At 41.5% G+C, this 26,399-nt stretch overlaps 1 protein-coding gene across 4 annotated transcripts in view; it reads right to left on the reverse strand.

Moving 5' to 3' along the window:
* The window catches only part of WDR7 (WD repeat domain 7), a 211,299-nt gene that overhangs the window by 88,886 nt on the left and 96,014 nt on the right, over positions 1–26,399 (reverse strand). For all 4 annotated transcript variants that reach the window (XM_081881350.1, XM_081881351.1, XM_081881349.1 and 1 more), the window contains one exon: positions 2,292–2,513. In XM_081881350.1, the coding sequence (XP_081737476.1) occupies positions 2,292–2,513 (222 nt within the window). The remainder of the gene's footprint in view (positions 1–2,291; positions 2,514–26,399) is intronic.

The following is a 26,399-nucleotide window of genomic DNA, read 5'->3' on the forward strand; positions in this document are numbered from 1 at the left end:
TCAAACAGGGCCTAATCACTACAAGTTTTTTTTTTAACGTCAAGCAATTATGAAGACTAGTTCAGAATGACAATCCATCTTCTGAATTCTTAGCAGTACTCAGGGATAAGAATAAGCATTCAAGTATTTATGGTTTGCGTGCTGAAACTAGTTTACAGAATGAACATGGTCTACTACAAGTATTATCCAAAGTTCACATGAGACAAGGGGCAGCCAATATTTTCAATCCCAAAGGGACTTGCGGTATCATATATTTGCAGTTGTGTTGGAGAGAGAGAGAACTTCTGCTCCTCCTTATGAGGGAGCAGCACTCGAGGGAAAAGGCAAAGGGGTCAACAAATGTGATTATAGAGAGGCAACACTCAGTCTCTCAGAGAACTACAATTAATGATAAGTAACCTCACTCTGTCAAGATGTTCTTTGTGCATTTCCATTGTGGAGGAAGAACCTGGATGGCAGTGTGTAAACCTCAACAAAGCAGACAATAAGCATGGAAATGCAGGAGGTGAAATGCAAATCTCTGAATTAAACCTCTACCGCCTCTTTTTTTCAGCAGAGATACTGTCAAAAAGACCTTTTTTGGGTGCTAATGGTGAAATAAAGGTTCTGATATTGCAATGAAAGCACATTAAGATACACTGGTGTTCAGATACAAAACATAAAACAAAGTAAAATAAAGTTCTTCCAAGAAACCAGGCCGTATATTATATTTTGAAAAGCGTAACAGGAAGTGCACCGATTTAAATTCCCACTTCAGATTTCAAAAGATATTAAAATTCATGGGATGAATGTGAGGGTGCACAGAATATGATGACAGAGCAGAATGAAGACTTTCCAGTGAAAGTTGTTCCCATCCTACCTTTCACCTTCACTTATTGACAATGGGAAGAAGGGAGGTGTGGCAGTCATGGGTACAGTGTGGCCCATACAAAGAACACAGAAGGATTATTAGAATTGTAACGCTGGATTTAAACTCAGCTAAGTGGTGTCTGCATTAAGAATTAAGCATGAGACAAAGGTATATCTGGAAAGAAAGTATACACAAGACCCAAGAGCACTCAGCCTTATTAGATTCAATGCAATGAAAGAGTATTACTGTAACCTTTAGGAATTCATCCAAGGCCACTGGTTTGTGGAACCATTCTGGTAATCACCTACAATATTCATAAACTAGGGGAATAAAAAAAATGAGTAACTTCTCAGAGGTTTGGATGGTCACCCAAAGCATTTTTGAATAATTAACTTTACATTTCAGTTTTGCTATTAAGACATCGCTAGTAAAAAAAAGTGGGATTGTAAATTCTTGATCCAGCTTCCCCCCAAAGATAAAAGGAGCAAAGTGAGAGCTGCAGAAAAAGGACACGAAAAAATCGCTGCAAAAAAGGACATGAAAGTATTCCATGAAAACATGGAAGGGGTAAATGAACAAAAAGAGGGGTAGTCCAGAAAAGACAGTGCTTCCTGAGCTAATGGCGACAAACTAGGGACAAATTTAGGGGGGGGAACTAGTTGTTGTTGTTGTTTTAAGGCATTTTAGAGTGGTCTTCCTGGATCAGTTCTAAGAGTACTAAGAGCATGTGAATAGATCCTGTGTTTGGGTAGCAAAGATAGGTTTTCAACAGCTCCCAGATATGCACACACATATATATGGGGCTATGATCATTAAAGGGACGCGGGTGGCCCAGAGCCTTGGACTTGTCGATCAGAAGGTTGGCGGTTCGAATCCCCGCAACGGGGTGAGCTCCCGTTGCTCGGTCCCTGCTCCTGCCAACCTAGCAGTTCGAAAGCACGTCAAAATACAATTAGATCAATAGGTACTGCTCCGGCGGGAAGGTAAACGGCGTTTCCGTGCGCTGCTCTGGTTCGCCAGAAGCAGCTTAGTCATGCGGGCCACATGACCCGGAAGCTGTATGCCGGCTCCCTCGGCCAGTAAAGCGAGATGAACGCTGCAACCCCAGAGTCGGCCACGACTGGACCTAATGGTTTACCTTTACCTTTATGATCATTAAACAGTGTCTTAGACCTGTGGCCCTTCAGAACCCTTGGAAGTTCCTTGGGATGAAATAGTCTAAATGCAAAAGCTTCCGTTTTGGATTTCGTCCTCTGGTGCATGGAGGAAGAGAGGGGTGGTGGCGTGTGTATGAACCAGTGGCTCTCTGCATCTTGGTTCTCATGGCAGGAAGCCAGGCTTTTCCATTGTTACTGAAATGGGCCATATAACAGAATACAATAGCAATACATATTTCGCTATACAGCTTGCATCAAGGGGGAGTGGGCAGAGAGAAACTTACACGTATGCCTCGCCAAAGAATAGTTGGATCCACCACTCGTTGAGCCAAACCCTTCGGGAATTTGGCTAGAGCTGCGCGGCCTGGTCAGCAACTTTGGAGGTTCAATTTCCGCGCCAAACTCTGCTCCAATTACTCCTAGCAGAACTATAGCAGTAGCTTGCTTTCGCCTCTCTTCGTACGACATAGATATTTTTTTCATTTGCGGAAATCCAGACAGAGAACCTGAAACACAACACAAAGAGCATTAGGACAGGTGGTTCATAAACTGTTCTAACTCCAGCAACTCTGGTGGTCCTTTCACTGTGCAAAGAATTTAAATATACGCCTTATGATTCCTTTTATTATTCTTTTTTTAAAAAAGTGGTGTAGTAGCCACTTCCTTGTTCTCCTAATACTTGCTGTGCAACCAATGAAACACATGGTATAGGTCTTTCTCTATGGTGGTGCTCCAGCAGTTGTCTTAAGGCGATGTATAATAAAAACAACTGAAAACAGTTTTTTAAAAAACAGTAAATATATTTGAAACAAAACTGAAACCATCCAAAATAGTAACTCCTGGCAAAGACTTATTTATCTACCTGGGAAAACCTGTCGGAACAAAAATATTTTCAACTGTTTCTGGAAGGTACAGATAGTGGACATCTCTCATATGCTAACAGGAATCCTAATCCAGAATGCAACAGTTGGACTGGTGCCTGGGAGTGGCTGCCAGGACCATATAAACACTGGTCCTAAAGGATCTACATTGGCTCCCAGTATGTCTCCAAGCACAGTTCAAAGTGTTGGTGCTGACCTTTAAAGCCCTAAATGGCCTCAGCCCAGTATACCTGAAGGAACGTCTCCATCGTTCAGCCCAGGCACTGAGGTCCAGCTCCAAAGGCCTTTTGGTGGTTTCCTCCCTGTGAGAAGTGAATTTACAGGGAACCAGGCAAAGGGTCTTTTTGGTAGTGGTACCCACCCTGTGAAACACCCTCCTACCAGAGTCAAGAAGATAAATAACTATATGACTTTTCAAAGACATCTGAAGGCAGCCCTGTATAGGGATTTTTTAAATGTATTGTGCTTTATTGTAGGGTACATATAATAAATTCATCATCAACATTATCATATTGCCCCAGTCACTCTGGGTGGCTCCCAACAAAATATTAAAAACATTTCCCTGGGCAGGGCTGCATTCAGATGTCTTTGAAAAGCCAAATAGTTGTTTCACCAAATGAAATATATGGATTTATGTTTTCCTGCACTCCGTTATGGCAGTACATTATAAATGCTGGGACGTATTTATAACAAGAAAGGCTAGACAGTTACCCAACTGGAAAAGTTCCCTCTCCCTTGCATTAAGTTTCACTTTCTAGGTTACACTGGCCTAGGGGTCAAGGTCACAGAAGGGCTGGAGCACGCAATCCCTTGCTGCCTTAAAATACTTACTTTACATGGCTTCTGGGTCTTACTGTTAAGTCAAAGATGCAGACCCTAAAGCAGTTTACATTAGTGGATGAAATAATGCAAGAATGCGGTAGGCAAAGGAATATGAACAACGCAGCAATACTAGCAGGCTGTCTGCACCCCAGGTGGTCTTTACAAGAACTCTAACTTTAAGAAAGGATGATCCAAGCTTGTTCTTCCCCCTTCCACCTCCCCATCACTTTTTCCTTCTGTTTCATGCCATTTAGACTGTACACCAGAAGAAGGCAGGGACTGTACTAGTTTTTCTAAGCTGCTTTGGGAGCCTTGTCAGCTAAAGAGAAGGACAGGAGATGACTTAAAGAAATAATAAATAATTATAAGCATGCAGGGCTGCATTTACAAAATTTAAGGACACTGCATGTTACCTATTTAAGTCATGCTCTGAAGAGATTCGCTGAAATTAATGGACAAGTCCACTGATTTTAATGGGTCTACTCGTGACTATGGCTCGCATATCACCCATGACTTCAACTGCATTTTGAGGTATAGCTATAACTTCTTCAATGCACCAGGAAACAGACTTGTGTATATTATAGCCAACGTATTAAAAGTCTCACTCTTCTCTGCTACACTATCATGTTAAATCTCTTCTGAGAGAAATCAGAGGAGACCACTTGGTACTCACAGACAGAATTACAAGGTCTGGAGATTAACAAAGTGAGAATTAATAATAAAAAACGCTCTGCTACGGTATGCCCAAACTGCAGCAAATGAATTCTCTCTCTCTCTCTCTCTCTCTCTCTCTCTCTCTCTCTCTCTCTCTTTTAAAAGAAAAGGAAAAAAGAGCACTGGAACCTCTGTTAAGAAAAGCGATTCCCAGTTCAGCTCTAGTTCTGATAGTTTTACACCCAAAGGAGTGGGTGGGGGTGATCTTTAACAATGAGAAGGAGAGGAGCTTTAAAAAAAATAAAAATCAATAGTCACCTTGTATGGAAAAAGAAAGATGAAAATGGACTCTACGCTAAGTGATACGTAACAATTTTAATCACCTGCAGTTTGTGTGTGTGTATATATATATATATATATATATATATATATATATATATATATATAATCACTACCGTTAAACGCAACACAAACCGCAACCGGGGTCTGCCTAGGCAGATCCATTTTTTAATTCGCTTCCCTCAGAGCACAATGATCTGGAAGGAAACCACCACGCTCCCCTCCCCTCCAGCCCCCCCACCCCAAGAAGCATGCTCCATAACAATAGTTCAAAGGAAAGCTCCATTCTGCAGTTGCACTGATTGTTCTGTCAGCTGACCTCTGCAGAAGGGAATTGCTAACCGCTGCCGAGCTCCTTAGCTGACAAATGAATGATCGCAGCTCCATCTATTTTCACTATGGCTGCCTCTAGCCCAGGTGCTCAGACAGAGAGCCCGGTGTGACATCTTAGATCAAGATGAATTGGCACAAACTCCTGATCCAAGATTGTTTTATACCATTTAATTTAGTTTCTTCCCCTGCTCGGATGAGCACAGCTCTGGTTATGGATTTCTATTCTAATGTACTGAAGCAAGCACTGAAAGAAGCCAATGAAGCAGATGCTGGAGCTGGGGGACTGCAGGGATACTGATCAATAGGCAAGGCATTGACCCCAACCACTCAGCCTCTGCAATGGTCACTGTTTAAAGAAAAGAACTGGGGTGGGGGAGAGAAAGCCCCACACATGTGCTGTTTCCAGTAGGAAATTAAACAACAGGGGCACTTGGCAAACTCCCCCCTCGAAAAACAAAAAGGGAGAGAGAGGAGCCCCCTCGTTGGCTCTTCCTTTTGTCTGATTAAAGCAAGCTCAAGTTAACCCTTCGTTTTATCGGGATTCATTTAGGGCCAAATGCTTCTTTCTGGCGAGTCCAGGTTTAGCAAGGCAACCCTATGTTAAAACCTCAAGAAGCAAGGGGAAAACATATCAACGTGTTGACTGCCTTTTCCAGTTCTGCTCTACGGATGCGTTTCTTTCACAAGAAGCGCCTGTCTGAAAGCACTTTGAGGCTCCTGACCCCCTTTTTCAAGAGATTTCAATGTTCTGCAGCCAGGCTTAAAAGCTGCAAGCGTTTTAGTGCCAGAAAGAGCAGAGGAAGTGGATTGGGACAAAGAGTTTTGGGGAGCTGATTAGCAACTCAGTTTACGTAACCGAGCTATGTTCACTAGAGGACACTAGCTGACATTTTGTTCTGTGTAAGAGATTTAGGTGTGAAACTGCCCCCCCCCTTACTGTCTTTTGAGTTATTAGGAGGAACATGCAATTAATGGCAACCCTTCCCAACAAATAAACTGACAGCCAAATGGGAGATTTTAAAATGAAATAATGTCTATAAAAGTTGTCCTTGCTACAAGTTTCATTTGTCTCGTGAAAATTTGGTATTTTCTCACAGCGATGTGCCTCCATTTAATCATGCTAAAGGGTGACACAGAGATCCATTTTCTTGACAGGACGGTTGATCACCCTATCACGGTGAGAAAATTAATAACCTCAAATAGCCCTATGTGGGGGGGGGGGGGAGAAGCTACGCTGGGGAAGAAGGAAGGTTTCTGCATTTAAGTTGTAGAGATAGCACACTTTCTATGCACTAAGTAAATGGAAGTGACAGATTTCTTCATTATTTGCAAAACGGACATTTTGACTCCACATTTACAAAGGTTTCCAAGCACACTGACCGAGTACCAAAACAAAAAGACAACAGCCCTACAGGAAATGGTCGACAACTGTAGCTGTATATTTTTCATCCCTAATCTGTTTAAATAAAATATAGGTAAAAAAAATCTGAAAAAAGTTTAAGCTGTTTAAAAGGTTGCAAGATATTGATTACTTCATTTAAAAAGCAGTCAGGGAGTGCAACCAAGAGGTCAGGATAAATTTAGCAGTTTGAAGCACTTTACTAAATAACTCTAAAGATCATGTTAATTGGCTTTGCACAGTCCTAGTGTAAAATTAATTTTATCCTATCTTACAATAAAAGGATTAAAAGACATATTAAGTTCTACAGGTTTAACTGGAACAGGAATCAATGGATTTGAATTAAGGCTAAAGGCTATTTTATGGGAGATGGACTACCCCCAGATACTTTATATCTGCTATTAGGCACATGATGGTACTCTTTTATTGTATTAGGTATTAAAAACTTGGAGGGGTAAATGCCATACCAATTTATTATTATAGAAATATGTCTTGGAATTCTGAGCAGGTGAGTTCTTTGGTTTCAGTCCACAGAATTTACTGATCCTCTGATCCTTTCATAACCCCTGGCACAACTGCAACCCTTACAGTGGTGTCCAAACTTTTTTCAAAAAGGGCCAGATTTGATGAAGTGAAGGACCATGAGGGCTGGCCAAAGGGCCAACCAAAGTTGTTGACCTTTTTTTAAGGATTGAAGCTGTTGAGCTTTTTTATGATTTTACCCCCAAAATAAACTGCCACTGGGGCCGTTATTGAACCGACCGGCAGGCCAGATTAGGCCCCCGAAACGGACTTTGGACATGCCTGCCTTAATAGATAGACTGGCCATATTATTCATGCTCTGATAACATCTTGTTTGGACTACTGTAATGCCTCATATATAGGGCTGACTATAAAGTGTGCTGAGCAATGGAAAGCCCTTTCTAGAGAGGCTCATTTGGCACCTCTTAAGTTCAGCATCTTAAAAAGCAGAGACATCACCTTGCCAACAAAGGTCCGTATAGTTAAAGCTATGGTTTTCCCAGTAGTGATGTATGGAAGTGAGAGCTGGACCATAAAGAAGGCTCATCGCCAAAGAATTGATGCTTTTGAATTATGGTGCTGGAGGAGACTCTTGAGAGTCCCATGGACTGTAAGAAGATCAAACCTATCCATTCTTAAGGAAATCAGCCCTGAGTGCTCACTGGAAGGACAGATCCTGAAGCTGAGCCTCCAATACTTTGGCCACCTCATGAGAAGAGAAGACTCCCTGGAAAAGACCCTGATGTTGGGAAAGATGGAGGGCCCAAGGAGAAGGGGACGACAGAGGACAAGATGGTTGGACAGTGTTCTCGAAGCTACAAACATGAGTCTGACCAAACTGCGGGAGGCAGAGGAAGACAGGAGTGCCTGGCATGCTCTGGTCCATGGGGTCACGAAGAGTCGGACACGACTAAATGACTAAACAACAACAAACAACAAGTTCTGGTGTAAAGACCATTTGCCTGGTTGACCAGTGTTTTGTCTTTTTACTCTCCTGGCTTTGGCTTTATGCAGCTACCATTGCTTGCTATGCTTTACTGTTTCAGCGTTTTATTATTTCTGTTTGGTGGTTTTAAGCGATGGTTCTTAACAGTCAACCAAGCTGGGAACACTCTGAATATTCTCTCCATATTTTAATCCTAGTTAATTTATTTGGTTTCTTCCTATTCCTTGCAAAACTGGATGGACTTTTTGCTGGACCCCATATTTCTGTAAATCGGGGTCAATGTAAGTTTCGGTCCCTCAGAAAAAAATCCTTCTTCAGTCTCAATCATTGCTGAACTAGGAAGTATCAGACGAGGCGTTAAATGCAGAAAAGGTGTTGTCAGTGATGCGGTACATTAACTGTAATATTCAGGCACTGCTATTTGTCCTTTAATAATTCATGTAGATGTGGCACCATCTACTGACCTGAGCTATTGGAAGTTTACCGTGTTGTCATCTGTGAGGTGTTAAAATTCCTGTTGTGCCACTTTTGAGGCAGAGCTACACTTGGCCATCAGCTATATGTGCCTTGAATGAAGAGCACCAAACAGTACTTATAAAAATTTCAGATGCACCTCAGGATGCGCAAAACATTGATTGCAACTATGCCTCTCTTTCCCTGCCTGCCTCTCTCTCTCTCTCTCTCTCTCTCTCTCTCTCTCTCTCTCTGTGGCACAAACATTTCTGCTTTGCTACATATCCCGTATTCCACCCACAAAATCTCTTCTGTTGATATTAACTGCCTTAACATATTATATTTGTTCAAGAATTTCCACATGAGCTGAAAGAACTGACACAGCGCATCAAATGTTGAGCACAGTGAAGACTGTTAGGCAGTTTAGACTGTGAAGAAATTAAGTAGTAACGAACTTCCGTTTATTAAAAATGTGAAATCCCATGAGTTCTGACCCAATGACGTAACTTCCAATGTGGCTCACAAAGCAAAGTGAGAGCACCACGGCATAAGAGAAAAGCAGCAATTACAGTGGTACCCCGCAAGACGAATGCCTCGCAAGACGGAAAACCCGCAAGACGAAAGGGTTTTCCGTTTTGGAGGTGCTTCGCAAAACGAATTTCCTATGGGCTTGCTTTGCAAGATGAAAATGTCTTGCGAGTTCCTGCGGGTTTTTTTCCCCTCCCCCCCCCTTTTTCTAAGCCGCTTATCCACTAAGCTGATAAGCCGCTAAAAGCCGCTAAAATCTGCTAAACCGCTAATAGCGCTAATCCGCTAAGCCATCAATGGGCTTGCTTCGCAAGACGAAAAAACCGCTAGACGAAGAGACTCACGGAACGGATTCTTTTCGTCTTGCGAGGCACCACTGTAAAACGAAATGAAAGAAGTAGAGCAACAAGCAATTTAAGGGGAATGATTTGGTAAAAAGAATAACACTACCTTAACGTTTATCTAGCACATGTGTATGTACACACTCTTTACAACAACCTTGTAAGGTAGATGAGTATTATTATCATCATCATCTTGTCATTGTTGGCATCCATATGTCTCAAGAGACAATGGAGTGCACCTCTGAGGGTGAAGTTAGCAGCACTTAAGTGACCTCCCTAGTGTGCAAGCCTGGAAAGTGTTTACGGAGGGCCTGGGCTGCCCAGATGACAAGACCTCCCTCTTGGCCTTGCTGAAATGGTCAAAAGGAAAGCAGAGTAATATGTTTGGCACCAGCTGGTCTGCAGGACTTGCTGGAAGGAGGCATAGAAGATGCCATCCAACCGTCCTAGGGACTCTACTCCGGATTTGTGTAGGGTTTACTCCTTAATGCCTTAATAATAATAATTAATAATAATTAATAATAATAATAATAATAATAATAATAATAATAAATTATATCCCGCCCTCCCCAGCCGAAGCCGGGCTCAGGGCAGCTAACAACAGTAAAATAATACAGCATTCTAAAATCAATTCATTATGAAATCAATTCAAATCAAATTGATGGCAACCATTGGGCTAGAGTTCTGTGAAGATTGCCAAAGGAGGGGGTCAGGCTGTGCCCTGGCCAAAGGCCTGGTGGAACAGCTCTGTCTTGCAGGCCCTGCGGAAAGATGTCAAGTCCCGCAGGGCCCTTGTCTCTTGTGGCCTTCTTCTCCTGAAGATGTCCCACAAGGCAGCGGAGGTTTAGGATCAGAGTTTTCCTTTTCCTAGATATGCACTAAATGTCTTACTGCATTCAATGAAGTTTGCTGGAGTTCACCCTTTACTGGAGTATTATGATTAGCATCGTGTCTGATCACCCTCCGTTTTTAAAATTTATATACAAACTTTAAGCTGAGCTGACAGCAAGCAGACTTCTGCTCTCAAATTTTATGGGGCTTAAAAATATTATTCATTCTCTACCTTCTTGGCCCCTAAACAGTTTCCCTGGACACGTCTTGTCCTGTTCCTAAGCCTTGACTACAAAAGCTGTCAACTTCCAACTGGGCATAATGAATATCCCACATCAGGAGTTGCAATGTTCGCAAAGATTCCATGTGAGCATTGAAGTCAATAGCTAGAAGGGGCTAACAAGAAATTGGTAGCTAATTTTAATACAATTCACACAGAATACTTAATTAAGAAAAATACCATAAATTATATATGTATTATTCTTATAGCACTAAAGATGTGTGAGCTTTTATAAAGCAACAAACTGACAAATCCTCAAGGAATTTACAGTCTAAAATTCAACGTAGGGGAAACAACAGCAAACAGGGGGAGAATAGGCACATCTGCAGGGTTACAGTTTAGTAGGGAATGTAGACTCAAAGGCTGCGCTAAATATTTATTAAGTTACCATATATGGTAGAAAGGATTGTAATGTTTTTACGTTCCCCTTTAATATGAAATTTTAAATATTTGTGTAATTCGCTCAGAGATCTTGGGATAGAGCAGAATATGCAACAGACAAATATGGGATTAAAATCATTTGCTCTTGCATGCAGTCAAAGAACAGTTGACCTCATCCGTTCCTTTTAATCACAGCACACAACACAGCACGGCCTTGCTTTAAACAAAGTTCAACATTCAAAGCTAAAAATTTGCTTCCATTTTTCAAGCAGCTGGAACCAAATGTTTTCATAGTAGCTTACGAGTAATCGCAAGGATTAAGGTGCTGATTTTCTGCTGCATAGTTGGTGCTATTCTAAGCCAATGGCGTGTTTAAATCCACACCAATGAAATCAATACAGCACTGTTCTCTTCAAGGTGAGACCAAATAAACCTGTCTGAAGCTCTGAGAAATAGGCTTTGCAGCACACTTTGAGTGCTAAGTGCCTTTCAGTCCAGAGATCTGTCATTAAATAATCATTAGCCATCATTCATTCTTCCTAAAAAGCTTAACATCTAAACTTGTTCAGCATCCACTAAAGTATTAGTATAGACTACCAAGTATTCATTAGCTCGTAGGGATGTGGATACACTTAACTTTAACAATGTACTGACATGCTATGGCACAAAGTGGAACAAGAAAGCCTAGCGCACAATGCTCCTTGCTTATTGCTTTCAAGTTCCTTCAAATTGCTGTCATTACATGGAAGGGTTAAAAGAGCCGGCAAGCTTTTTTTTCTTTTTTCTTTTTTTTTCCTTCCTTCCTTCCTTCCTTCCTTCCTTTATTTTTATTTTTTTGCTCACAGACATTCTTGTCAAGTTATAAAACTGCAAGTACATCTATGGCTTTGCCATTTCGCATCCTGCCTTATGGGTTGTTGTTGTTTTTCAAACCTTTCCTGGTCGGGGTTTTTCATTCATCTTCATTTTCATAATTAATTAACATTTTCATAATTAATTAACATTTATCTGCACTGCTGTAATGGCAGTCACCTGTGTCACGTTCCTTGCCGTGGGAGCACACTTCTACACCTCTGGAAATTCATTGTAATTCACACAAAAAATAATCTAAGAATACTTCCGTTCCTAATTTCAATATATTGCGATTGCGGGATCCAGTCTTCGCATGATGCAGTGAACTCGACCAACATATAAATGTTATTGACACCACTACAGCCAATGCAGACAGCAGGCTTCTTATTCATTTTCTAGACACATACCTAATAATTTTATAGAAGTCAGGCTGTGCATAAGTGATAGAGTATTCACTTTTGAAAAGAAACATAACATGACTACTTGGTGGTCACATACAGTATCACAGCTAGCTACTGTAGATTTAAATCTATACAACAGCATCAGACAGTGGGGTAATAGGGAATTTATATAGCTTTCTATAATTTTTGTTAATGTATTAATGCCCATTAAAAACTGCTAAGATTTTGCAGTATTGGTTGCTGATTTGTAAGGAAAGTGTTCATTCATACTAGTAATGTAAATATAAAATAGATTTGATTATTAAATATCTTCTTTATAATATGCTAACAGGATTAAATTAATTACTATGACATGCTGCAGGAAGGTGGGGGGGGGGGGAAGAGGCAGTATGAAAAATAATCTAGCTCTGGTTGATTAAAGGGATCATCTATCAGCTCCGTACAAAACTGCAGAGAATCCATTTTGTCCTGAACTATTCCTCACTGCTCTTGCTGTAATGTTAGGGAAATAGTTGCCTTCAACCATTTTAGGTTTCCCGTTCTCAAATACAGTGAAATGTTTGGTTCGCAGTGTAGAAAAAAGTCCTCAAATCAAGAAAAATGCATCACAGGCAATCTGTGTCAATATATACACCTTAAATATACGTGAAGCTTTGTGAAATATAAGGACATGAACTTAACATTTATGCAAGAAGAGAATAAAGAATTTGATTATAGCCTTCAACTCAAAAATTGTCTTAATCTTCAGTATGAGAGAGTGACTCATATTTTTGCCTCTGAACTGAGCTAATTGCAATGAATTAAAATTTCATTTATGCAGTGAAACAGGACATGTTCAGATCCACAAGCCTGCCCTATTATTTGTTGCTTTGCTTGCTGATGCACAGGCACTGGTAAAAACAGTATAATAAAATAATGGCAATTTAAAAAATATTCAACCCTCCTAAAAATTAAATATTTCAAGCTTATCAGTTACCTTGCTAGATGCTGATGGCCAGCTTACAATGAGACAAAAATCAAAGTACATATGAAAATATTTTTCCAAATGACTCCTGCTTTTAAAGATATGCTAGATTACAAAAAAAAAAAAAAAAACTCTGATCAATAAAAGCAATTCATTCTGGAGTATCAAACCTCACTGGGCATTGGTAAAACTTCAATAAAACCAGTATTCTGGATTTTACATTTTGAAACATGATTACTATTTTATTGAAAAGTATAAGAGTAACAAACTATTTTAAATTGCAATCATTTTGAAACCGAGTTGCAACTTATCATGATTCTTTATGAAGAGACCAGATTCTTATTGGAAATCAATGAGAAGGCAGGTAAAATTAGATAGCCATGATTTGCCAGGAAATCAATAAGAGATAGAGCAATATCAGAAACTAAAAATGGAATGTCTTACAGAAACTGAAAATATATTTTCCCCACAATTTTCCCCCCAAAGATCTGGCTGTTAAAAAAAATTAAATGCCACAAAATAACAAAGATCATGTAAACATTACATTCAGTTGCCTTTCTGTTATAAAAAAAAAAAACACCTTCCACGCCTCATTTCTTTCTGTTTTCATGTAATGTCTGAAAGCGATTCATTAAATCCTTTTGAAAGAAAAATTATATTATGAAAGGATGCTATGCCAAAACAAAGGTGTGGCTACAGAGGTATTTTAACAGCACTTTTAAGAATGCTTCTATAAAAAGAAAATGGTAAAAGAGGCAGTACCCAACACAGATAAGAAATGTTGCACAGCACAATTTTATCCCACAAAGCCACCAGCATCACAGAATAACAGCGGCAACAGGAGGCTTAGCAGGAATAATTGCACAGATACAATTAACATGGCTTTGGGAAGTGGGAACTTGTGAGGTATTTAGATCCTTTCTGCTGTAATGTGCTTTGAAAGAGTTGGAAAACAGCACGATTACAGATGACAGAATCAGCAGCGCAACTTCCTGAAGGATTAGGAGGCAGGGCTCGGAGCCTCATTGGTATTCCTTGAGCCTATTATTATTCAGGTGAGTTCTGAATATGTAACAAGTGCAGACACAATGCTGGATTTTCCTTCCTGCGTAATTCTGAAGCTTCAACCGTTTGCAATTTTGCAGCACATTGTTCAGTAAATATTGAAACAGCCGTCTAAAACCACAGTTCTACAAAGTATGAGGCAAGCCTCGTGAAGGGAAGAGAGAGCGCTGCTAGGTAAAATATGCCCACAGAAAGCAATATATAGGGGATTTAAAAAAATGAGAAATATGAATATGAATTAAAACACACTAGAGGCCTGGTTTTCACATAATGCAAAGCCATGGCTCAATAGTAATTTATTTTAAACATTTATATGTCGCCTTTCCATATAAAAATTCCTCCAAGACTACTTACATATTAAAATAATATTACGTCAACTTTAATTGAACAGCAGGGTTTTCCAACCTTTCTTAGCCTGGGGGCACATTTGGAAAAATGAAGAAACTGTCACGGCAACACAAAATACCCATTTTATGGAATAAAAATTGGGGACGATCACACCCACCCAAACACCTTCATGCCCTTCCATAAAGGAATAAAACACAGACAAAAGGGGAGACACCCCTCAAAAAACAACCCCTCTAAGAAAAGTCAAACCCCCTCAATTTTTGAAAATACGAACCCGGCAGGGCCTGGGTGCCTTAGCAGACACTAAGGGGGTTATCTGTGGGTGCCACATTGCCCATAGACACCCACACTGGGCCTCCCTTGCTTAGGGTTATGCATGAAACCCACTCAGCAGCGTAACAATGGTTTCCTAGCTACATGATCCAAAACTATGGTTTGCTGTCAGTTTACAAACTTTAGTTTAACTATGGCTTTGTGTGAGATGCAAGATGGAGCTCAAATATGGATGGTCTGGCCACTTCACCCCATATGTTTCACCAAGATACAAAGACACAAGACAAGAGTAGCTGGAAAAGAAACCAAACACTTGGGAAACAAGCCATAGTTGGCTCGTTTGTGGGCAGGGCCATCCCAGGTGTGTGTGCACATTTAAGAGTCTACCAGCACTGCCTTCCTAAAGTAGCAGCAAAATAAAAATGCAAGCTGAGGTGGGAGGTAAAACAAGAACAAAAGATAAATTGTGAGCAGAGGTAGTGGGTAGAGAAACTCAACTGGGGGATGCAGGGAGTATGATTTGCTCCAGCCCCACACTCCCTAGGGAATAGCCCTGTCTGTGGAGAAACCTATGGTTGGTTTGTTAAACAAACCATGACTTGTGTTTAAGTGCTAACCTGGCCATGGTGGCATACAGATGCCACTGACGACTAATGGTTCACAGGATTAGCCTAATGCAAAAGGGTGAGTAACATTAGACATGTGACAGTAGAAGTATGATTTTATGAGTCACTGTGCCGGTACAACACAGAGGGAAGCTAGGTTTGATCCAAAGGTTCCCTTCTTCCAGTGGAAGGTATTTTCTTCCATTGGAGGAAGGCTCCTTCTGCCAAAGAAAGGAAACTTTTGGATATGAACCACTTTTTTAAACCCCCAAACCTCTTTAGGCAGCTAACAAACAGCGCATGGTGGTGTGTACAAAACTAAAAACACCATGAAAATATACAGTAAAAATATTAGAACAGTTGTAAAAGGACAAAATGAAACAAATTGTTGTATTATAAAAAAAGGGCTCAGGTTAATAATCGCAGAACATCAGGGCAGTGAGGGGAGGGGGATATGGGTCTTAAAAAGACCTCTCAAACAAGCAAATGATGGCACTTCCAGTATAGTAGGGAGAAGAACTGTCCAAAGCATGGAGCAACAGCAGAAAATGTCATGTTTTAAAAAAGAAATAATCACTATATGATGGGTCTATAACATGTGGTGCTGCTGATAACATCTCAGCAATCTATCAGGTCTATGTAGGGATAGGTAGTCTTTCGGGTAAGCCGCAGGATCATACCAAAGGCCCATGTAGCCCAGCGCTCTGTTCTTGGAGTGCACATGGGAAGGTTTTTGTAATCAGATGCTTGTGGGATGCCCATAAGCGGCACCTTAGCACAACACTCTCTACGCCTGTGCTTCCAAGCAACTGAAATGCAGAAGCTCTGCATGGTTCATAAGTGGGTGGAGGGAGAGACATGGTGAGGACCCAAAAGAAGCATGTCCATATTACACAATCCCTCATCGTACAATAAGTAGGATTGCAACAACACTGCCTGTATGGTGAAATACTGCAATCACAGAAGGGTATTAAGTGAGCAATGTGCAAACTAGAAACATCTCAAGTGCAAATAGACCCCAAAAGAGGAGCACAAGTGACATGTTATAACAACATGTCAGCTCTGCCATCTTGACAGTGTCAGCCATGTAGATTCACAGCACTGATCCCACACATATTTAAACAAGCAAACACTCACATACACACACACACGAGGAAGGTACTAGGAAGCGCCGTGACACTGTGAACACCATGGCATTGCAAAGGGGTGTTTGCCAACTGGGTACAGGATTAGCTTGCTCTTGGGCAGAATTAGCTTTGCAGGAGCTTTGTAGAACAGGTTACTCAAGCCCTTCCGCAGCACTAGGGGCTCCATAAGGACCACACCCACATTTCTATAGGTTCCACTCGTAATGCATTAGTGTGAAGCGAAAACAAGAAAGAAAAACCTTCCAGCTCTCTCTCTGTATCCTGCTTTCTAAGTCACACAATCACTTAACTAATTTTGTACAGTTTACGTGGCATATTCGGTGTACACTGTGCTTTAGAAACAGGGTCTAACCAAGAGGGATGTGGACAGGGGAGTTTCTATTTCAAAGGGAGAGAATGTATAACCACAGAGATCTGCCAATGTTCATTTAAATACTACTGGTTGCCATGGCAGCACAAAACACTAAATGGTGGCGGACTGTGCTTATCACTTTCTCCCCCTAACAGTGTATGCATGTATAGCTTATTCTTTATGGGCAATTCTTAATACATCACATTGTATTTGACAGTTGTATTATGCAGTTCAATCTGCTAGTTTTTATTCACAATGCCTTGACATATTCCAGGGTGGAACAGTCTAACCTTTAACCTCCTTCCACAAAAGGGAACTAATAATAATAATAATAATAATAATAATAATAGTTGTTGTTGTTTTAGATACCACCATTTATCCAAAGATCCTAGTGCACTAAGAACATAATTTACACAGCATAATAATAAAAACATAATACAGAGCACAATAACACACAATAATCACAATAAAATGATCATAGCAACAGTGCCCTCCCCGCATTTAACAGGTCATATATTTAACATTTAACAAGCCATAGATTATTTAATAGCCAAAGGCCCAGGTAATGAGGAATGTTTTCGCCTGGTGCCTAAAGACATGTAATGATGGTGGCATTGTTCTCTCTGGGGAGAACATTCCACAGACGGAGAGCCACCACAGAAAAGGCCGTTCTCATGTTGCCACCTTCCGAACCTTCTCACAACTGACAAAGAGCCAATTCTATTTTTCTGTCTCTCATGTCAAAGCAAGTATGAATCAGTTTGTGTACTGGTTAGAGCCTTGGACTAGGACCTGGAAGACCAAGGGGCAGCAGGGTTGTTGTGAGGATAAAATGGAGACGGAGAGAACCATGCAGGCCATACAGAGATAAGTAGAAAAAGAAATAGTCGATGGATGCTCCATAATAATGGGATTCACTTCTTGCAAGCATCTATCAAAGGCAGGTGACCATTTATATATATATATATATATATATATATATATATATATATATATATATGCTTTCGTAGATTTTCACGGGTACAGGAATGCAGGTTTTGGTGTCCTCGGGTGTCTTCCCGTGTAAAAGTTGGGGTGTCTAGGCGACGTTTCGACGAGGTCTCACTCGTCATCTTCAGGCTGGTGCTTTCGGCTTCTTGTTACTGGAACAGAGCAGGATCTCAGTGTTTGAGTTCCTATAAATACTGTAGAGGGGGTGTGGTGTATAGCCTCCAATGTTCTGGGCAGAGAGGAAGTTCCCAGGCTAGTGTGCCTTTTCTTCTTTTGTTCCTTAATTACTTGAGAGATATCTTGAGTGATTTCTTGAGTGATATCCTGAGTACCACTTAGGTGGGTCATTAGGTGTGGATTAGTTGTTAAAGTCTTTGTGTCTTGACCTCTTGAACTTTGTGAAGAGTTTTCCTGAGAAGATGGCTGTACTGTACTTAGTTGTGCTCTGGCTTGGCTTCGTGTATAGGGGCGAGCTGTGGTTTTGTGGCTTGTGTCAGCCAGGTCTGTGTAGGGATTGCAGGGGGGTGCAGCATCCGGAGGTGCCACCATGGATTGGCTACTGGATGGTGTCTGTAATTCATCTGTGGAGAGGGTCTGGGTTTGGGTCTGGTGTGGTTGATTGGTGTTGGCGTTCTGTGTGCCTCTGGATCTGGTGTCAGTTTTTGTGGGGAGGGCTAATTTCCAGATGTCTGGCAAGCGGGATGTGTCGTCACGCTTGTTCATGTTGTGAGGGTGTTTCTCTATCTCGATGGCTTCCATGATTATTCTCTTGTGGTGATGTTCCGTGTTAAAGAGCAATTTGGAATCTGCAAAATTAATTTCGTGTCCTGTTTCTTTCATGTGTTGGAAAAGAGAGGAAGTTTTTTCTTCTTTTTTGACGGCATTCTTGTGTTCTGCGATACGTGCATTTATTCGTCTGTTTGTTTGTCCAATGTACGTGGCTGGGCAGACTTTGCAGGGTATTTCATAGATCCCTTGGTTTTCCAACTGGATTTTATCCTTGGGGTTTCTGAGGATATTGGCTATTTTTTGGTTGGTGCAAAAGGCTGTTTTGATATTGTGTTTATGGAGGATTTTGCTAATTTTATCTGTAGTGCCCTTGATATAAGGAAGGAGGGCCATGCCATTGTTTACTTCTGTGTCTTGGTTTTTGGGGGGTGTTTCCTTTTGGATTAGCTTTGTAATCCTGTTTTGCTGGTATCCATTGGCAATTAACACGTTTGAGAGATTCTGTAACTCAGTTGTCAAGTGGTCTTTGTCAGCCAGGCGTTTGGTTCTGGAGATGAGAGTCTTGGCTACGGAGTTTATTTGTGCAGGGTGGTGGTGTGATTGTGCATGTAAGTAGCGGTTGGTGTGTGTTTTTTTCCGGTAGATAGTGTGTCCTAGGGAGCCATCAGGTTTTTTGTAGATTAGGACGTCAAGGAAGGGAAGTTGGTTGTTGGCTTCTATTTCCATAGTGAATTGTATTTTGGGGTGTAAGTTGTTGAGATGTGTGAGGAAGCTATCCAGTTTTTCCTTCCCGTGTGGCCAAATTACAAAGGTGTCGTCAACATATCTGAGCCAAAGTTTGGGTTTGTGTTCTGACTTGTCTAAAGCATTGGTTTCAAAGTGTTCCATGTACAGGTTTGCGATGACCGGTGAGAGGGGTGATCCCATAGGTGCTCCTTCTATCTGTTTGTATCTTTGTCCATTGTGGATGAAGTACGTGTTGGTTAGGCAGTGGTTGGTCAGGTCCAAGATGTATTCGGGGGGATTGTATTTGTTTTGAATAGCTGTCAAGGCTTCATTAATGGGCACTTGTGTGAAGAGAGATACAACATCGAAGCTCACAAGTAGGTCATTAGGATGTAGGTTTTGCTTCTTGATTGTTTCTATGAACTGGAAGGAGTTTGGTACGTGTGAAGAGATGGATTCTGCATAGGGCTGAAGTTGCTTGGCGAGAAATTTAGCGAGATTTTGTAGAGGTGAGCCTATGGAGCTGACTATTGGTCTGAGTGGTGTTCCTTCTTTGTGTATCTTGGGGAGGCCGTAGAGTTTGGGGCATCTGGATGATTTTTCTCTGGGGATGATTCTTAGCTGGATTTCTTCACTGATAGGAGAGGCTTTTATTTTGGATTTGGTGGTTTTTTCCAGGTAGGTGGTGGGATCTGTTTTTATAGGTTTGTAGGCAGGATCTTGGAGTAGATTTGATAGTTTTGCTTGGTAGTCCGATGTGTTCATCACCACTGTGGCATTACCTTTGTCTGCTGGGAGAATGATTATGTTGTTGTCTTTCCTCAGGTTGGTGAGTGCTTTCTGTTCTTCTTTGTGTAAATTGCTTCTGGGTGGTTTGCTGGAGCAGAGGATGTTGGTGACTTCAAGTCTGATTTTATTGGCTTCATCTGGGTTGATTTTGGTTAGGCTAGCTTCGACTCCGCATATGATGTTTTCCGTGGGGATGCGTCTCGGGGCGACTGCAAAGTTGAAACCTTTGGAGAGTACTTTGGTTTCAGTTGTGGTGAGGATCCTGTCTGATATGTTATGTACTGTTTGTTTCATGGGTTGCTGTGGAGGGTGGCTGGGCTTCTGGCGTTTCTCTAGTTTGTGGAGTTTGTTGGTGTGTGTGTCTGTCTTATGTGAGGTCTCCGTTTCAGCTCTCCAGACGGCTAGTTGTTTGCATTTGTCCCAGAGTGCAGGGTGGATTTTGTTACAGAGTTTGAGGTGAAGAGTGAGTAGATCTTTGTTGGTTTGGTCTAGTAGGTATCTTTTCTTGTGTAGTTCGTTTCTGATTAGGGATAGTTCAGTTCGTTTCAGGATCCTTTCGGTGGCTGGGGTTTTAGAATGGAATTTAAGTTGGAAGCATGTGGGAATTAAGTTGTTGTCTCGGCAGTTGCGTAGGAACAAGAGATCACATAAGATGGTAGCTCTTCGGACTTCTAGTTTCTCGTAGGTTCTTGTCAGCTGGAAGGTTTCCTCCCCGTAGAGGTAAGATATTTGCTTTCGTAGATTTTCACGGGTACAGGAATGCAGGTTTTGGTGTCCTCGGGTGTCTTCCCGTGTAAAAGTTGGGGTGTCTAGGCGACGTTTCGACGAGGTCTCACTCGTCATCTTCAGGCTGGTGCTTTCGGCTTCTTGTTACTGGAACAGAGCAGGATCTCAGTGTTTGAGTTCCTATAAATACTGTAGAGGGGGTGTGGTGTATAGCCTCCAATGTTCTGGGCAGAGAGGAAGTTCCCAGGCTAGTGTGCCTTTTCTTCTTTTGTTCCTTAATTACTTGAGAGATATCTTGAGTGATTTCTTGAGTGATATCCTGAGTACCACTTAGGTGGGTCATTAGGTGTGGATTAGTTGTTAAAGTCTTTGTGTCTTGACCTCTTGAACTTTGTGAAGAGTTTTCCTGAGAAGATGGCTGTACTGTACTTAGTTGTGCTCTGGCTTGGCTTCGTGTATAGGGGCGAGCTGTGGTTTTGTGGCTTGTGTCAGCCAGGTCTGTGTAGGGATTGCAGGGGGGTGCAGCATCCGGAGGTGCCACCATGGATTGGCTACTGGATGGTGTCTGTAATTCATCTGTGGAGAGGGTCTGGGTTTGGGTCTGGTGTGGTTGATTGGTGTTGGCGTTCTGTGTGCCTCTGGATCTGGTGTCAGTTTTTGTGGGGAGGGCTAATTTCCAGATGTCTGGCAAGCGGGATGTGTCGTCACGCTTGTTCATGTTGTGAGGGTGTTTCTCTATCTCGATGGCTTCCATGATTATTCTCTTGTGGTGATGTTCCGTGTTAAAGAGCAATTTGGAATCTGCAAAATTAATTTCGTGTCCTGTTTCTTTCATGTGTTGGAAAAGAGAGGAAGTTTTTTCTTCTTTTTTGACGGCATTCTTGTGTTCTGCGATACGTGCATTTATTCGTCTGTTTGTTTGTCCAATGTACGTGGCTGGGCAGACTTTGCAGGGTATTTCATAGATCCCTTGGTTTTCCAACTGGATTTTATCCTTGGGGTTTCTGAGGATATTGGCTATTTTTTGGTTGGTGCAAAAGGCTGTTTTGATATTGTGTTTATGGAGGATTTTGCTAATTTTATCTGTAGTGCCCTTGATATAAGGAAGGAGGGCCATGCCATTGTTTACTTCTGTGTCTTGGTTTTTGGGGGGTGTTTCCTTTTGGATTAGCTTTGTAATCCTGTTTTGCTGGTATCCATTGGCAATTAACACGTTTGAGAGATTCTGTAACTCAGTTGTCAAGTGGTCTTTGTCAGCCAGGCGTTTGGTTCTGGAGATGAGAGTCTTGGCTACGGAGTTTATTTGTGCAGGGTGGTGGTGTGATTGTGCATGTAAGTAGCGGTTGGTGTGTGTTTTTTTCCGGTAGATAGTGTGTCCTAGGGAGCCATCAGGTTTTTTGTAGATTAGGACGTCAAGGAAGGGAAGTTGGTTGTTGGCTTCTATTTCCATAGTGAATTGTATTTTGGGGTGTAAGTTGTTGAGATGTGTGAGGAAGCTATCCAGTTTTTCCTTCCCGTGTGGCCAAATTACAAAGGTGTCGTCAACATATCTGAGCCAAAGTTTGGGTTTGTGTTCTGACTTGTCTAAAGCATTGGTTTCAAAGTGTTCCATGTACAGGTTTGCGATGACCGGTGAGAGGGGTGATCCCATAGGTGCTCCTTCTATCTGTTTGTATCTTTGTCCATTGTGGATGAAGTACGTGTTGGTTAGGCAGTGGTTGGTCAGGTCCAAGATGTATTCGGGGGGATTGTATTTGTTTTGAATAGCTGTCAAGGCTTCATTAATGGGCACTTGTGTGAAGAGAGATACAACATCGAAGCTCACAAGTAGGTCATTAGGATGTAGGTTTTGCTTCTTGATTGTTTCTATGAACTGGAAGGAGTTTGGTACGTGTGAAGAGATGGATTCTGCATAGGGCTGAAGTTGCTTGGCGAGAAATTTATAATATTTTGATTCATTTTGGAGACTTTATTTAAGATGGTGGCAACTGGAGCTTGTCCCATAGAACTTTACTTTATACTTTGATTTTTTAATCTGCCTGCCCTAAATTATCAAGAAAGGGCTAAGCACTAAAATTAAAACCATAATTCTCCATTACACTACACTCAAGCAGCCAAGAAAAGAACTGGGTGGTATTCAACCAATTATTATTCAACCTGATGATCGTCTTCCAAAGCAACTACTCTATTCCGAACTTAAAAATGGAAAGCGTAATGCTGGTGGTCAACAAAAGAGGTTTAAAGACTGTCTCAAAGCAAATCTTTAAAAATGTAGTATAAATACTGACAACTGGGAAACACTTGCCTGCAAGTGCTCCAACTGGAGAACAGCCTTTACCAAAGGTGTCATGGGACTTTGAAGACATTCAAACTCAGGACGCAAGGGAGAAATGTGCTAAGAGGAAGGCATGCTTGGCAAATCCACACTGTGATCAACTCCCGCCCGGAAACCAGCGTCCCCGCTGTGGAAGGACGTGTGGATCCAGAACTGGCCTCCACAGTCACTTACGGACTCATTGTTAAAACTGTGTTTTAACAATCTTACTCAGTTATGAGTGATCGCCAAAGAAGAAGAAGAAGAAGAAGAAGAAGAAGAAGAAGAAGAAGAAGAAGAAGAAGAAAGTATTCAACTATGTTTTAAATTAATGGACCTAACTTGGTCATGCTCCGACTAACTTGAAATACACTATGCGGATAAAACTGCTCATATTCATTCCAACTTAAGATGCTTGTTTTGTTTCTTCTGCTTAGTGACTTAAGCACCTGCTTCAGATAGATAATTTTCAGTTTGTGCAACCTGAGGGTGTTGATATGGTTCTTAGACAATGCACCTTAGACATCTACCCAGCCTGGGTAATAAAAGCTGCCAGAGAGGGGCTGGCTGAGCTACTGTTGTGGCTAATGCCTCTTTTCAGCAAGACATGATGCCGTCAAACCTCAAGAATAAAAGCTAAGACTACTTCCTAAGGAAGCACTTGTTGGTCCCAAAGTGTTAGGTAATGATTGACCAAGCTCGAATATGCCTTTTAGGGGGGCAGAGTTTTGAAACAGCTGGTGGCATCTCAGCTCCAGGCATATATCCAGGTGGTGATACTGAGAAACATTTGTTTGATACCAATGGCTTCTAGGCGGTTTCTGAATTTTGTCTTCCTTGCTTTTTAACACCTGCATGAAACCTCTACAAGAGGTCGCCTGGTACAGTGTCATTGCTATGCTGATTCAGCTCTCTCTCTCTCTCTCTCTCACTCCAATGATCCTAAGGGGACTGTGAATATATTGTACAGGGCTCATATTACACCTCTCCCTTTTGTTTCAAGTGCGTTGGTTGCACAGTTACTTTCAAGAACAATGGAAAGTGCTGGTTTGGCTCAGAATGAGGTTATCTGAAGAGCTGCCTTTCTCCATATTACCCTGCTCCAGAATTTAGATCTTCTGCAGGTTCAGCTTAACTCAGTTGGTTAGAACATGATAAAGCCAAGGTTGTTGGTTCAATCCCCGTATGGGACTGCTGCATATTCCTGCACTGCAGGGGGTTAGACTAGATCAGGCATGCCCAACAGGTAGATCATGACCTACCTGTAGATCACTGGACGTCTGTGGTAGATCATTGGCTTCCCCCAAAGTAGCTCAACAACTTTGGCTCCCCTACAAAAAGCTCAACATTTTTGCCTTGCACCCCCCCAAAAGGGGGTAGATCACTGCCAGTTTTTAACTGCGAGTAGGTCACAGTCTCTTGGGAGTTGGCCACCCCTGGACTAGATGATCCTCAGGGTCCCTTCTCAACTCTACAATTCTGTGATATTGCTGTCCCTTCAGAAATATGTGAGGTTGCAATGCACAGCAGGGCTGTTTCTGTGGTGGCCCCTTAAACCTGGAACTCGTACTCCTGGGAGATCTGGCTCCTTTACTGCTTACACTTTAAGAGCACAGATGAAACTTTTCTTTCTAATCAGGTTTTTGAGCTCTCCTAAATATCGTGGTGCCTGTGTCGTCTGTCTGTTTATATTGTCTCTCATATTTGACGGTTTTAAAAATTGTATGCTGCTCCGAGGCGGAACTGTGAGAAATACATTATTTAAAAGTAAATTGTATTTTTCCGTGTATAAGACTAGGTTTTTTTCCCTTGAAAAATTAAGCTTAAAAACTGTGGTTGTCTTATACATGGATGGCGGTGAGGTTGGATGGGAGGTTGGTGGCTGCTGCGAGCCGGAGATTGTCAGCGGTGTTCTGGCGGATGATTGGTCGTTGCGGCAAGTTCCGCAGGCTATTGGCTGCCGCAGCAATTGGACGGACAATTGGCGTTTGCTGTCGGCGAGCAATCAGACGATTGGTCGCTTCGTCGATGTGTGTGTGATTGGCTGTGTTGGCCCTGCGGGTGAGTGATTTTTGGTAATCCACCCCCTCCCCAAATAAAGCTCAACAACTCTGGGCAATCCCCCCCCCCCGTTTTCTCAATTTGGAGTCTCAAAAAAGTGGGGGTGTCTTAAACATGGGGGGGGGGGTTATACACTGAAAAGTACGGTAAATAAATATGAGGAAAGCATTGGACCACAAAGTTTGCTTACAATGATGGAGGGGTAGGAGACAGGAACAGGCAATACAATAAGATACAAGCCAGTGTCAGATTTGTAAAAGACGGTATCCAAGAGACTCAATACTCTGAGATGCTTCTGCTGCTGGGGAAACTCCAGAGAGTTAACCTGGTGTGATAAAAGACTTGACAAAGCAATTCTGACTGTGCAGCAATGCTAAGTTGTGGGCTAATACGAGAACAGGGGCCCAATGGCTGTCTTTCAACATGTGCAATTTACACATGGCTTTATCAATAGCCCTAGTGCTGAATACAGAACACACTCTATTTGGCTTTCAGTCAATTAAGCTTTAAGCTGTCAGCAAACAAGACTTTTAAGTTAATTTTGAATCACCGTGAATCAAGTTGAAGGTTGGAAAAGGGCGCACTCACATGCCGGCATGAAAAAAGGCAGTTTAATTGCCTCTGAATAGCTATTATATGCTGCAATTGGCCTATTGAATCTTAGATGATCTATTTATTTATCAAAGCGCACAGCCAAAAATGGGTACAAGAATGAGCCGCATACATTAAACTTTTAAAACGTGGCATAAGAAGGTGGCAATATAGTGCTCTACATGCAAATTTTGCAGCTGCCAGATTATGGGTATTTGTAAATTAATTATGTTTTACTACATTAACATCTGAAGACCTGCCATGCTCTGAATAAGGAAAGAGATGCAAATATGGAACAGAGAACTTATACTCAACACTAAGATTATTTTCTCCATCATCTATGTATAATGCATATTCTAAAATTTGGTGTTACAAATGATGTCTTCTTATGCTTAAAAGAAAAAATCCTTTGTTAAGATTAAGTAGTTTTAGTGCTCCCTCTAGATAAAATATTGGGAAGTTGATCAAGCAAATCTTACTCCATTTCTTGTGTGAATTTTTAAAATTGTTTTATAGCATTACATAGACAAGTTGCTTTTTTAAAAAAGCAAACCACTTTTACCACTTTCACTGATATTCCTATACAAGTCCTGGGTTGAATTTCTGTAATTTTAAAACAGGAAAGATGCACAAAAAGACCAGAAAGCTCAAGCACAATTACTTTTAGTTTTTTGAAAACTAAAGTAGGAGGTAATTCTTTTACATAAATATCGCAAAGGTATCTCAGTGGCCGGTATACAGCAATTCA

The sequence above is a fragment of the Podarcis erhardii genome (assembly GCF_964252035.2).
Source record: "Podarcis erhardii genome assembly, chromosome: 11".
Lineage (NCBI taxonomy): Eukaryota > Metazoa > Chordata > Lepidosauria > Squamata > Lacertidae > Podarcis > Podarcis erhardii.